At 42.7% G+C, this 14,606-nt stretch overlaps 1 protein-coding gene across 2 annotated transcripts in view; it reads right to left on the reverse strand.

The window, feature by feature from the left end:
- Positions 1 to 14,606, reverse strand: part of WWP2 (WW domain containing E3 ubiquitin protein ligase 2) — a 462,541-nt gene that overhangs the window by 23,574 nt on the left and 424,361 nt on the right. For both annotated transcript variants that reach the window (XM_085639040.1, XM_085639039.1), the window contains exons 19-20: positions 14,438 to 14,542; positions 9,084 to 9,180 (exon numbers count right to left, since the gene is read on the reverse strand). In XM_085639040.1, coding sequence (XP_085495166.1) covers positions 9,084 to 9,180; positions 14,438 to 14,542 — 202 coding nt within the window. The remainder of the gene's footprint in view (positions 1 to 9,083; positions 9,181 to 14,437; positions 14,543 to 14,606) is intronic.

Genomic DNA, 14,606 nt, shown 5'->3' on the forward strand with positions numbered 1-14,606 from the left:
TTGGGGACATATGTGATTTCTGAAGATTGAGAGTCAATCCTAGGTGTTGGAAAAGATTGGTACAGGCGTTGGAGGATTTGGTTGCGCCTACAGCCGTGGGCGCCTTGACCAGCCAGTCGTCGAGGTAGGGGAAAACTTGGTGACCCATTTGACGTAGGAAAGCTGCCACAGGAGAAAGGCACTTGGTGAAAATCCGCGGAGCGGATTTGAGGCCAAACGGTAGGACCTTGAATTGGTAGTGCTGTCCTGCCACCTCGAAACGTAAAAACTTCCTGTGCCCCCTGAGTATCGGGATGTGATAGTAGGCATCCTGAAGATCCAAGGATGTCATGAAATCTCCTTCCTCTAGAATGCCTAGGATTTCTTGGAGCGTCACCATCCTGAACGACTGACTCTTCAGAAAAGAGTTGAGTGCCCTGAGATCTAGAATGGGTCTCCACTTCTTTTCTTTCTTGCGTATCAGAAAGAAACGGGAGTAGAATCCTTTCTCCCTCTGAGCCGATGGAACCCGCTCGATCGCTCCTTTCCTCAACATCTCCGATATTTCCCGGAGCAGCAGCCGTAGGTGCTTGTGTGGGAACCTGCGTGGTGGGGTTGCAGGCGGGATGGTGGTAAATTCTAGGGAATGGCCGAATCTGAGGAGTTGGAGCACCCAACGATCTGAGGTGATGATGCGCCAATTTTCCAGGAAATGGGTCAATTTTCCTCCAATTTGTGAAGAGGGAGATGGTAGCAGGACTGGCTGGAGTAACTGGTCACTGGCGTCCGCTGGTGCCCCTCTTCTGGTTCTTACCCCTGAAGGTAGATCTTCCATAAGACGACTGCCGACCCTGTTGCTGTTTCTGCTGGTACTGGGTCTTATTCTGGAAGGAAAACGAGGACCTATTCTGGAAGGATCCTCTGTAGGAGGACTGGCCTCTAGATTTGTTGCCCCGAAAGGACTGGTTCCTTGCCTGCAAGGTTCCAAGCGCTCTAGCTGTGTCAGTGTCCTTCTTAATAGCTTGGAGCGCCTCATCAATTTTATCTCCAAATAGATGTTGACCGTCGAAGGGCATATCCAGCACCTTCGTCTGCACTTCCTGCCTGAACGATGTTGCCTTCAGCCATCCTTGGCGGCGCAGGACCGCAGCCCCAGCCAGTTGACGAAAGCCTGTCATGGCCACGTCTATGGCGCAATCGATGATCTCGGCTGCAGAGGTCTGGCCCTCAGAAAGTAGTGCCTTTACCTCTTCCTGAACTGCGCTCGGAAGTTCTGCTAAATATGGGGCGATATCCTCCCAAAGTTGGCGGTTATAACGCCCCAAGAGGGCTATGGAATTGGCCACCTTGATGGTCATTGCCGAAGTGGTCGAAAACCTTTTGCCAATCGTGTCCAACTTTCTGCCCTCCTTGTCCGGTGGTGCTGACAGAGGAGAAGAGGGATTACGAGAGTTTTTCTGGGCCGTTTGGGTCACAACCGAATCCGGTTTCGGGTGGCCAGTCAGGCAAGCTGGTGCCGTGGACGGAGCCTTATACTTCTTATCCAGGCGTGGAACCACCGCAGGAATGGAAGCCGGCGTCAGCATTAGCTTCTTTCCCTGGTCCCAGAGAAAGTCGATGATCGGGATCGATTTCGTCGTCTTCTTCGTCTGCTCCTTAAAGTCATGCAGGAAGCACTCCGTCTCCGTCGACTCCATGACCATATGGAACCGCGTCGCGGCCCGTTCAATTACCTTATGAAAACCACCAATATCCACTGGCGGTGAATCAGATTGGCGCGGTTGTGGGGAAGGTGGTGAGGATGCCACATACTCCTCCTCCTCATCCTGGTCCGACTGGTCTCCCTGGACCTCTCCTTCTTCCATCTCCTCAGCCTCCTCATCCGATGACTCTATCACTTGAGGAGGCGGTTTCTCGTGGCAGACCTGTGTAACCGGCCGTGATTGCCTTGGGGCTGTCGTTGGTGGGTTTGTAGTTGGCACTGGGACCCCTACGTCCAACGTAGTCGATTCCGGGAAACGTTGCTTGTAGTCCCGGATAAGGAATTTGAGGTCCTGAACTATTGACAGAGGAAGGCAAACCATCGGAGTGACCTCCGTGCGAACCTGTTCCTGGACGGGGCGCTCCTGCGCGCTCATGTCTTCCTGCTCCTCGTCCGTGCTTTGACATTTGACATAAAGTTCAGAAGGGGAAGTAGCCTGTTCAAAGAGCTCCTCTTCAGACTCTTCACTCTGAAGAATCTCCATAGGCAAACTGGTTTGTACCTTGCTTGGAGATGTCGTTTCCGGTGTAATCTGTGGTTTGGCTAGTTTGCCAGAAGCAGATCCTTGTACAGAAATCCCTGCTGTCTTCTGTCCCATGGACGACGACGACGACGGGGTCGTCGACGGTATGGTTGTCAGCAACGGTGTCCCCGTCGACGATATTTTCCTTGTTGACGATGTCTTCGTCGACGCCTTCGTTCGTCGTCGACGCCTTCGTCGACGACGCCTTCGTCGTCGATGCCTTCGTCGTCGACGCCTTCGTCGTCGACGCACTCGTCGTCGACATCCTCGTCGTCGACATCCTCGTCGTCGACTCTTCCGTCGACGGAGGGCTCCTCATCGACGAGGACGTCGTCGACGGGACAATCTTCGTCGTCGACGATGACTTAGACGTCGATGACGGTTTTAACAGTATAATAGACGAGATAGGAGTACCTGCTGACTATGAAGAAGGGGTAGTCGTCGTCGACGAGAAAACAGACGACGCTGTCGATGTGGACACGGTCGTCGTTGGTGTGGAGACATGTCCTGATGGCCTTTTCTGCGCCGAGGAAGGTGTCGCAATTTTTGTGGCTGACAGAGTAGGCTTCTTGAAAGTGAGAGAGTCCTTGTCAGACACTGAAGATTTTGAAGATCTTGCCTCTGGAAACTTCTTGTGTGTCTTCATAGGAGGAGCGTCTGAGGGGCCAGGAGATGTCACTCTCGGCCTCTTCAGGGAGACTTCAGAGGTTCCGGAAAAGCTCGCCTCTGAGGACACCACACTCTCTCTGTCCTTGAGTCTGTCCAGCCAGATAAGCAGGCGACCCTCTCTGTCTCTCAAGGTCTTATGAGGGAAAGACCTACATATTTTACAGTCCTTAGGGACGTGGTCCGGATAAAGGCAATACAAGCACAAGTCATGCTTGTTGTCCACATGAAGCCTCTTCTTCCCACATGAAGAGCAAGCCCTGAAAAGGGCTTTCTTCTGGGAGTCAGACATGCCAGGAGTTGTAGATGAAATAAACACTCACTGCAGCAAAAAGAGGCCTGAAGTAGTCAACGTTGAAATCCTTGAAGAAGAAAGTCACCAAAAAAGTGAACAATCTGGCTTGAAGAAATCCTGAGGAGAACCCAGGTTGGAGACTCCCTAGCACAACGTGCGGTAGAAAATCTGAGGGACTGAGGCTCCTGCCAGGAAGGTTCTAGAGGGAGGTGATAGCTGATTGGCTGACTCTAAGAGTTTGGTCCTTTTTACATAAGGACTAGGATAGGCTGCTAAGGGGAGGCCCTTAGGCCTATTTTTCTCTATGTATGTCTATAGGACATTACTTTTTTATGTACCGGAGGCTCCCGTCTCGACGACGGGGAATGATACAGGCATGTCAATCTATGAAAGACACCCCTAATACTGGATAATATAGAGCTAAAATTAAGACGTCGAGAAGCGGTTTGGATCATGAAAATGAGAGCTGTTGAGCATGGGCTCAATTTAGATCATGAGCTACACTATTTTTTGGGTGAATAGAATATAAAACTTTATATACAGTAGTCCTATGTGTGTCACAAGCAATATATAGACACAATAGCCAATGTCGAGTAATGATATATATTTTGATTGTGTATATACTACTATAACTACTGAGTACGTAATGTAATGATTATGAAGCAATTACTGGTGGCAAGATATTTTATTCAGTCACCACTCACTGGATATGAAACATGTTTTTCATGTTCTACTAATGAATTGTATTAGTGATTAATCTACCTATACAGGGTACTCAGATGGTTGAACTTTTCTTGAGATAAGAACCATATCCACCAATGAATTATATTGGCGATATATTTATGTAAATATGTTACCTAAATGGAGGAAGTATTCATTTAACGAAACATAGGTCTACTTGTTTGAATAATATTTCATTTAAAAAATGTGTTTCATACCTGTCATGTGACCAATCTCTATCCCATTCCAATTACTAAGACTTATGTATCCGCGATGCTAACACATGGTGACAGTATTTTATCATTTGAGTTTCTCTTCGATACTGTAATTCACAATGCCTTGGGTTTAATTTTGCTTTAGATAATTTATTTACAAACACATTGTTTGGAATTATCCCCTCATGTATTTCACGGTATAATGTAACATTGTTGTTGACCCAGCTATGTAACACTGATAACTGCATCATGGCCGCTGTATTAGGCTGGTGCGTCAATGTATTTAGAGTCAACTTGACGTTGTCTATATAGCACCGGTGTTAATGGATACACTTCCGGTTCACACTACTTGTGGAATATTTTGAACTAAGAATCATGGTGATATCTGGTGACTTCACTTTGTGAAATATTCATATACAGTCACGCGACTATATATTCAATTCAGAAACATAATATTCGTAATCTTCCTTATCTCTAATTACGGCATTTTTTCAACATTGTTTTTACTTAGCCATATAACGTGAACAATTGCATCATGGCTGCCGCATTAGGCTGGGACGTTAATATAGTCAGAGTTAATCTGACGCTATCGACGTGGCACCGGTTTTAAATACTTAGACTTCCGGGTCACGTTACTCCGCGGAATACTTGGAATTAGGAGTCATGCCGATATTGTGTGAATACACTCTTTGTAAGTTACTATACAATTAACGCGACCCGCATTATATTACTGTTTGGATTCTTAGAGTATAGCATAGATCAGAGTTTTTTTCTTTTAAGTTAATTTTTGATTTATACCGTTTTCAGAGCGTCGGATGTTTTTGGCCATTCGCCGATAGATGTGAATAACCTTTTGACCTGATATGGCTATTATTTAATATACGAGCACGTGAGTCTGATTCATTCTTATTTTGATGGTTTGCCGGTTATATGTACACAGTATGATTAAAGATTGAGTCAAATGAGATTGTAGAACATGGAATTGAGCTGTGAGTACAGATGATGTTTGTGTAGGCTATGTGGTCATTTAACTCTTGTCATAGTACGTGGCTGTCTATGTAGAGACTGTATTTCAGATCCAGTTTACCTGACTGGTTATCGATACCATAAATATTAGGAGCTCTATCTCATTATATTTTGGATATGTTAGGAAACTTTTCTTGGTTTCATGAACCTTAGTGTTACGATGCTTATTATGCACTTGGATATTTATATATATTCATTATTGCAGAACGAGACATTGGAAAGACATTCGACTATCTATTTAACGCAAAGGAGACAATTGTTTACGTAAGGTAGATACACTTGTCATAATACATGTATATAGTCATCGTGACTTGGTTCTGGGTCCTTGTGTCTCACAATGATAATTTTCTATACACACGTTCTAGGTGATCTACACGTTATGTTATTTTGTCCTTGATGGGACATATCCCTGATGTCACTCTTTGTTAGCAACGTGGGTGTCTAGGATCTATGTAAATGTGGTAACCTTCAGACAACTTGTAATACATGTCACTTAACTGATGTGCTCCTCACCTTGGGCTCCACCTATCTCTCACGACATGAGTGAATATGGAATGAGAGATATATAGACACTGATTATGATACAGACAAACAAATTATGTATATTTGTTCATTTTCCAGCCCTGAGGAAGTCGCGGGTACTCCCAGGCGACGAAACACGTGTTGGCTGGAGCAAGAATCAATAAATGAAGACTTGATCTTATACCTCAAGAAACTGAATCACATCATTATTAACATATTGTTGACTACTTAATGGGTGTGCTCGGGTTTTGTGGCATTGTTTGTGATCTCTAGGGATTACTAGTTAGAAGGGTGGATGACCCTTCTTCCTTGAGCACCCTCCCAATACTGGAATACAGTACACATTGGAAGCGGTGAGCGCCAATACCAACCAGGGGTCTATCATCCATTTCGTATATTTATTCTACACTACTTATTGTCCCAATTGTGTTTTAGACCCCCACCCAAACACTAGGTGAACAATGACACCTTGGCTACCTCTTGAAATGAGGACACTCGTTTACAGACTCAGAAGCCTGCTCAATCTCAGAAACCTTTCTGCACCAAGCAGTAGTCAGACATGAAGCATGGAGGAGTAATCATGCGGTGGATGCACCTTGCTAGGCTAGGACTGCAATAGTAGGTGCCTATAGGATCTAGTGCCAACTCCTGCGTTCAATTTCCTGCCTAAACCGGAGCAGACTGAAACTAAGGCCCTTAACTTGGACTCAGGGAGGGATGCAGCCGTCCACCCTGAAAGAGAGAAATGTAACGCTAGCTCAGAACTAACATGCAGAAAAAAAGTTTTACTCTATCAGAAAATGTACCTGAGTCTACATTACTTCAGGGTTTGGTCCCCATACACTCCTTGCATCCCAAACACTTTGTATCCCATTCTGAGATGACAACAATTGAATTTGGGTGAAACCCATGTTGGTTACTTGGGGAAAATGTCCATGTGACCATACCAATCTGTCAAGATTGTGCAAGCATGTCTGGTAAAAGGTCAAGCCTGTGTATGACGTACAACTATGTGCTTGACACTGTGCAAAACTATGCATAAACGGTTACAGAAACAATTTCCAGCCTACCATTAGGTACTGCTTTAGTTACATGTTGAAAAGGGAAGAAAGGACGGTTTTGGATAATCTAATTCCATCCCACACTGAATCCCTTGAGAAAAAATAATCTGACGAAAATACAGCTGTATAAAATACAAACTCCACTGTAAATAAAAACATATGTGTGTGTATATGTATGTATGTGTATATATATGTATATATATATCAAATATCTTGCTCTGGCTTGTGCAGAGACCCAGCAGTCAAGAGGTTAAGTAAAAGATACAAAATCTGGTAAATTGGAAGGCCTCTGCTGATACATGGCCACATAAGTGATTCTATGAAAATTTCTTAAAATGCTCCACAGCTATCAGCGAAGTAGTGCCAGCATCAACACAGTTTTAAGTATGTTGGTTTAAATAGTTTCTTTCTTAGTTTTAGGACACGTCAAATTAACAATGCCGGGTTAGTCTGCATAAACCCAAAATAAACAAAGTTTTGTTTTGAATTGGAACTACTTGACAGCAGATATCGAGCTCGCACATTTTCAAAACAGATGACTGCCAATGAGCCTTAAGTACCTATAATCATACAACTGTAAAAAGATATTCACTCAAAAACACATTTTAAAGCTATTTATGGATTAGCAAACCCAAATCCATAAAAGCCTTGAAAAAAAACAGTTATGGGATGCAATGCACACCATAATTCACGTCCCCAACATGCTTTCCTCTTGGTAGACAGCTTTTGTATCACAGGGACTCAGCATGGAGGTTTACTGAGCATTGAAGTGTAGTGAGTTATGATGTGTATTGTGCGTTGCATAACAAAATTGGGAAATTTCCGTGCTTTTTTCGGTTTTGTGTTAGTTGAAACATAACTAACCCTAACTGTGTTTTTTGTAGTTAAATGATGTACTGTAATCACCTGTTTTTTACCCATTCCGTGCTGTGGATAATCTTAGGCTGGTCTGTGGCCAACACATGCAGGTGGCTAGTTTCAAGATGCGCAGGGCCTTTGGCTGTGCTAACCTCGGTTGACTGCAGCGGCTGCTCTCTGGCCAGGACCTGTGACCAACTTTGACTAAGCAAAGGTTAGTTGTAGGGTCTGGCCTTTGGCCATTCTCTGCACCCAACTACCTAAAAATAGACAGCCGGTACTCTTTTTTCAATACATCTATTTTATTATTTTTTCCGGGTTTACAACTCTTGGGACTAGTTTGAAAACCCTAAATGTTTCTTCGGGTCTGTAAACCAGGTTGTGAGGTTCATAAAGCCTGTGACAAAAACTGCACTTTTTAGGTCTTGCCTAACAGGCAACGCAAGCTTTCAGGTTGGAAAAGAACTATTGTGGGATTATCAAGAACTAACAGTGGACTTGCATCCCACCCATTGCTTACTATTGGTTTACTGTCACTCATGTGTTTGCTTATTATTCAATGGCTTTCCTTATCCATCTTGCGCTTGTCCTTCCTCAGGAGCATAGCCCCCTTATCATTCTTTGGCTTGGCCGACTTGTATACTTCCCATGCTCACTTTAAGGGAACTACTATTTTTTTCCTTAACCACTCCATGATGTGGGGCGGGGTGGGGAGGGGGGGTGCACACTATGCTAAGCTAAGCACAGATTTTCAGTTTACCTGCTTTTAAGCCACACCATTAATGACATTGGCCACACCCCTTTGAGAGACAACCCCCTCAGTTTTTTCATCCCACTTAAAGCCCTGATGCAATCCATCTAAACCTATGAGTTCACTGATCCAGGTTTGAGTTTATTGACCCGAAATGGACAATGGGAGCAAAAAATCTCCCTGGTCCAGTGGAGGGGGTCCTTTATATTTTAAACATGGGTTTGTGGACTGTCCATAGAATAAGACGTCAAGATATACAAAAGTGTTAACTCTTTCAAGCTCTCCCAGTTTGAACTTTAGGCTCTCAATAATTAATAATTACTAAAAGATTGACATCAAACCATACAATGCATACTTTCAGAGAAAAGTTCTACATTCATGGCAATTTTGGTATAAATCCCTTCAGTGTTTTTTGCTACAGCAATGAGCAAAATGTCATATGGTAGTTAAAATGGGAAATCATATTTTTTAATGCTTTTCCCTACCCTTTTTCCTTAGCGTACTACAGCAAGAAAATTGTTATGTAAGACTGTGGCTACAAACAGTAAGAGAACGCCACATTTTGTGCAGATCTGTACATGCGGACCAAAGTAACAGGAAAATAACAAAGCCATTTCAATGGAATGTTGGCTTGAACCATAACTATAAGTGGCGACAGGCATGGTACATTAAGATGACTACAAAGTCAAATACTAAGATACATACCTATGAGCTCAGCAAATCCTCCTACAGGAAGACGACAAGTTCCAGTAACGAACTGCAGTAAACGGATCCGCTTCTCATTGTCCATTTCTTTTACAACCTAAAAACACATGTCAAACATACATGAAGCTATGATCCCTTGCCCTTAACTCCTATTCCTGATGCAAAGCCTATCCATGACACACATCCTGTGGGAATTGCTAATAGTTTGCAGGTTGGAGATGTAGACTCTTGTATAAAAACGTATCCCTTGCAAGGTAAATGGAAAGAACTACATAAAAAGGAATACAATATAAAACGATGATGCAGCAAAAACTACAAACAAATATCTGTCTATAGTAGAAGCTTCTGCCGCTTACACTTTTGTACTAAAACACCGGGGATTCTTGTGAAGTCAAGGTAGAATATGCCTAAATTATTCATTCTCTGAGAAAAAAAAGATAAACGTACAAAGGAAATGAGGCAAGAGAGAAAGACACGAGAATATGAGTGTGAGAGAAAGGAGAACATGAAGATGATGACAGTATTACACATTTTATCCCCACACACTCCGAGCAACATGTTCTACTGGCAACTCTCTTTCTGCATTACTCAACGTCATGGATTCACATCATTTAATTAATGCCCATCATCACGCTGAACATCCTCGGTACATTTCAAATAGAAGTATTCCGAAATCTATACTTAGTTTTTGTGTGGTTTGTTTAGTGGTCTAAGGGGAAAACAGGCACTAAGTCATACTACTTGCCGGATACCTTCAGTATCTAAGGGTGAACCTTTAAACATTATGCCTCATCAGGAAGAATGGTGGGTTCCTGGTGGATTCGAAACTATTTAAGATATCAACACTGGGAAATGTATTTACAGGTAAAACATTTTTTTTCTTCTCCAACGTTAGATACTGAAAGACTTACATGCTTTTAATCGTTAATACATTTACATGCCTTTAATCAGAATAGATGGCAGTACATAATGGAAGAGAAGGAGCAAGTGAACCTCATATTTACACAGCCGACTCTCCAAAACCACAACCCTACGTCGGCCTCTTCTGGACTGACATCTATACACTAGTACTCGGTTAAAACATGTGTTGAGTACAACATAGCGTTTGATAGGAACAAGGGTACCCCAATATACGAACCTGGGGTGGTACAATGTGGAGAGAGACACAATGGTTCTAAATGGCCTAAAAAGGTCCAGAATAGAAAAACCTTGAAAAGGGTAAGCGTTTTAAATAAAGGTTTTTAGAACTTAATTTTTGAAGAGAGAGAGCGATAATTAATATAGAACAGGGACAAGAAGGTCAAGGTATGACAGATATTTATTATACAATGAAGTAAATTCAAGTGCTCACATATTCAGTGACAATAAGCGTGACATAAAAAGTGAAAGTGGACTTTAAAAGAAGACATCGCATTAACAACAAGAGTTGAACCACTTTCTTTTAAACTTAATATGAGGGGTTCATGTTGTAAGCGGTCGACGACGTTTCGAACTCAGTTGAGTTCATCTTCAGGGCAATAGTGAGCATCTATAATTGTCAGTGTAGACATAAGGTAGGGGTCGAGTATATCAACAAGGATTTAGGTTACTGATCACGGCAATTTCATGTGCAAATTACTGCAACATAGTGGGGCCCTTTGTCATAGCGGGAGGCTTGAAAGGCGCTATGAATTCATTTAGACGGGGCCGCAGAGATTCAGGTGCCGGGCGAGTTTAAACAATAATTTTGGCCGACAGCAATGCATTGAATGCGAGCCTCCCAGTGGGGTAGAGCGAGTCCTGCTCGAGTGCTGCTTTGCGCTGGGACAGAGGCTCGCATTCAATGCATTGCTGTCGGCCAAAATTATTGTTTAAACTCGCCCGGCACCTGAATCTCTGCGGCCCCGTCTAAATGAATCAGTAACCTAAATCCTTGTTGATATACTCGACCCCTACCTTATGTCTACACTGACAATTATAGATGCTCACTATTGTCCTGAAGATGAACTCAACTAACTAAGTTCGAAACGTCGTCGACCGTATAATAAATATCTGTCATACCTTGACCTTCTTGTCCCTGTTCTATATTAATTATCGCTCTCTCTCTTCAAAAATTAAGTTCTAAAAACCTTTATTTAAAACGCTTACCCTTTTCAAGGTTTTTCTATTCTGGACCTTTTGAGTACAACATAGCAGCCTTGCAAATGTCAAGTATTGGAACTCCTGCAGAAAAATACGGTGATGGTCATTCCTCTTGTTGAGTGTGCTTTCACCTTTTCCTGCAGTCCTCTATATGCCTTGTTATGGCAAAAGGCAATGTACAAGGTCAAACCCTGAACATGACCTGTTTGGAAAACTCTTACCCTATATAAGCTTGATCAATGGCAACAGTTGACCAGTATCCCAAAAACCTTACTTTCTATCTATATACCTTCTGTCTGTAAAATAGTGAATGCCTCTCTTTGCATCCAGCATGTGCAGAAACCTTTTGAGGAGAAGTGGGTTCCAGAAAGAATATAGGTGTGGTAATAATGTAGGTCATATGGAGCGAAGAAGGTCCTTTTGGAACATGCTACATTAAGTACAGGTTCGTTCTTTAAGAATGTGATATAGGGTTGTGCAATGACCGTGTCTGGAACTTGCAGGATACTCAGAAGATGAATTTGCAACAACAAATGTAGTCCATCCACCGTAAGGACTGGTTTTAATGGTTGATCCCTCAGTCTGTAGAGGACTTGTGTTTGTTTTAGGCTGTGTTAAGGCCACCCTGATGGATTAGAAATCTTTTTGTGAGTTGTCAGTAAAGGGAAGTCTCCTGTATCCAGAAATTGTGACCAGGTGCATGCTCAGAAAGCAGTCCGAGACTTGATAGCGGCCGATGCAGTATGTGGGTTAACACCTAATTTAGAATATGTGAGTTGATGAAGAGCCCTTTCTTTATACCACATACATAATCCTTTTGATTCCTGGAGAATGTTTACCTGGTTGAAAAGTTATCCATGCAATCCAGATATTAGGAGTTTAGGAGCCATGCTCTCACGGTTATACGCACTGGGCCATGGTGTAGGATCTTTCCTTGCTCCAGAATCAGTAGCTGTGGGGATAATAGAGTCTGCTTGGCTCCTGAAGAGACATAATTTGAACCAGCTAAAGCATTCTACACACAGCAGTGATTGTCCTATTCGTGAACAGTGTCTACCATTTGTGGTAGTCTTCTGTCTATCAATTCAGGGCTGCCACTAGATCATCTGCTATGTCTATTAAGTGCAAGGGTAGAAGAGGTATTTATCTGAATCACCCATTCCGATCTCCTTAGAGAATGATGGAGTCCTTTTCACCTTTGCTTCCTGATATAGGGCACATTAGGCCTGCAAATAGAAGACTTTACCAGCTTTTCTTCTATTTTTGGTAGCAACCCTTGATGGGCCTGATGCACTACTCTTAGAGTGTATTGTGCAGAAACATTACCCTACAATGACCAATGTCCTTTTTTTGTTAGATTTCCGAGTTGTGCTATCCAGCCACACAGCAATCTGGGTTCAGTTCATAAAAGGACTTCCCTATCCTTAGATTGTTCTGATATTTCAGCCGAGATCCAAATTGGATATTAACATGTGCCTCACAAGGTCCTCTCTACTTCAGTCCCTATAGTCCAAATGGCTGATCAAAATAATATGAGGCAGACCCTGGCTTTCGTGGATATGAGATAAACGTTTAAGCAGTGGCAGAACAGTTAGAATATGTGGTGGGCCTTCCAAAAGTGCATTTTCATCTTGATGGCCAGGTGCCAGCATTATGTGGTGAGTTCATTCACAAATTATGAGCTTTCTTAATGCCTCACAGGCTTAATTGATTACCGTCAATCACAGCTCCTCCTTGTCAATGTTCCCAAGAGCTCCTTGCTCCATCACATTATCAATTGCGAATGGGAACTTAATCTCTCCCCACTGCCCATATCCACAGGTGAGTTGTACTCTATCCCACTCTCTGCTAAAGTCATTCTGAGCATGTCTAAATGCAGAACCCAACCATGATATCAGAAATATGTACAAGGCAACTCTCACCACTCTTCACCACTTCACTACCACCGTACTCAAAGCTCTCCTGTTCCCATCCTTATGATCCTTGCCCATGTGCTTTAGATCTTCCTGTTTTTTGTTTGCTTTGCTTCATATTTTTACTGTCCTACTAGCTCCAGCCCCGTCCAGCCTCCTCTTCCATTGCTGCTTTAACCACTGCCAGTGCACAGGGTTAGCCAGACATCTCTTAGGATACTCTTGTTCATTCAAAGATCATTTTCATAGGATATACAAGAGTATTTGGCCTACGATAGTACTAACTTTAGGCCATCTACCTGCTGAAAGTACACCTGTGCATTTCTTTTCTGCAAGCCACTTCCTTGAGGAAGTTTCTCATGAATCTTTAGCTCTTACTACAGCTGTTACTGTCTATAAGAGATTTACACATTTTGAAATATTTCCCGGATATGCCTCCTTATTACACATGCCTTCACTCCGCATGCATTACAACACGGTTGTAACAACGCATACCATTACCCCGCAAGTTGTAACAACGACTTGCGGAGGGGGGGAGCTGGATGTTGGAATAGTATAATTTACAATTCCAACTCCAGTCTGTGTGAACAGTAGGGAAGGTGTTGGATTTTAAATCCAAGACCTTCTCCCCCCTCCGCAAGTCGTTGTTACGACTTGCGGGGTAATGGTATGCGTTGTTACAACGCGGTCGTTGTAACGACCGTATTGTAATTGCATGCGGAGTGACAAATTCTTTATAAGGGCTGTTTACCATATTTCCCATCCTCAGGCATGACATCCGCTGTACAAAAGTGTTGTTGTACCACAAAGTCATTTGCTTTGGTAGCAAATTCATTTTGAATAGGTCACTTTGCTTTTAGCCACTATGTGAGTGTGGGGTTTAAGTTATGTTCTTGAAGCTTTAGGGTAATCTAGAGTCACAGTCTGTGCATCATGCAACCATAAATAATAGTTCAGAGTTCTCCACTGTATGTCAAGGAGGGTCAGATCCATGCCAGATTTTCAGAATACCCATGTAAAATATACAAAACATACACAACTAATAATTATAGCAAATCTAAATGGAACTCATTTTGATAGTAAGATGCTTGTCGCATCTTGAAGAGTCACTAAGATTGTTAATGGTTCAAAAGAACTGTGGTGATTGTTTGAAAATAATTGTGATTTTCTTAGCTTGTGATTCAAGGCCTTAAACATAATTACCTGAATGACTGTCATTGACAGTAATTGTTATGCAATTTCTCAAACATTTTTCAATTGGCTATTTAATACATTTAAGGTACATTTTTGGTGAGGGGACAGATTGTACGACACACTCACCTGCCAGAACCACTGTATCTGCTTGCTGTTCTTTGTGTAGTGCCGGTAGATTGTGTGTTTTTGCCAGTCAGTCATGTCAATTTCCTGCATGCCACAAAGCATTAGCTATGGAACAAGAGAGAAAACATCAGCAGGATTTTACACACCACTGGTTAACATAATAACGACA

This window comes from Triturus cristatus, chromosome 12, assembly GCF_964204655.1.
Source record: "Triturus cristatus chromosome 12, aTriCri1.1, whole genome shotgun sequence".
In the NCBI taxonomy this organism is placed as follows: domain Eukaryota; kingdom Metazoa; phylum Chordata; class Amphibia; order Caudata; family Salamandridae; genus Triturus; species Triturus cristatus.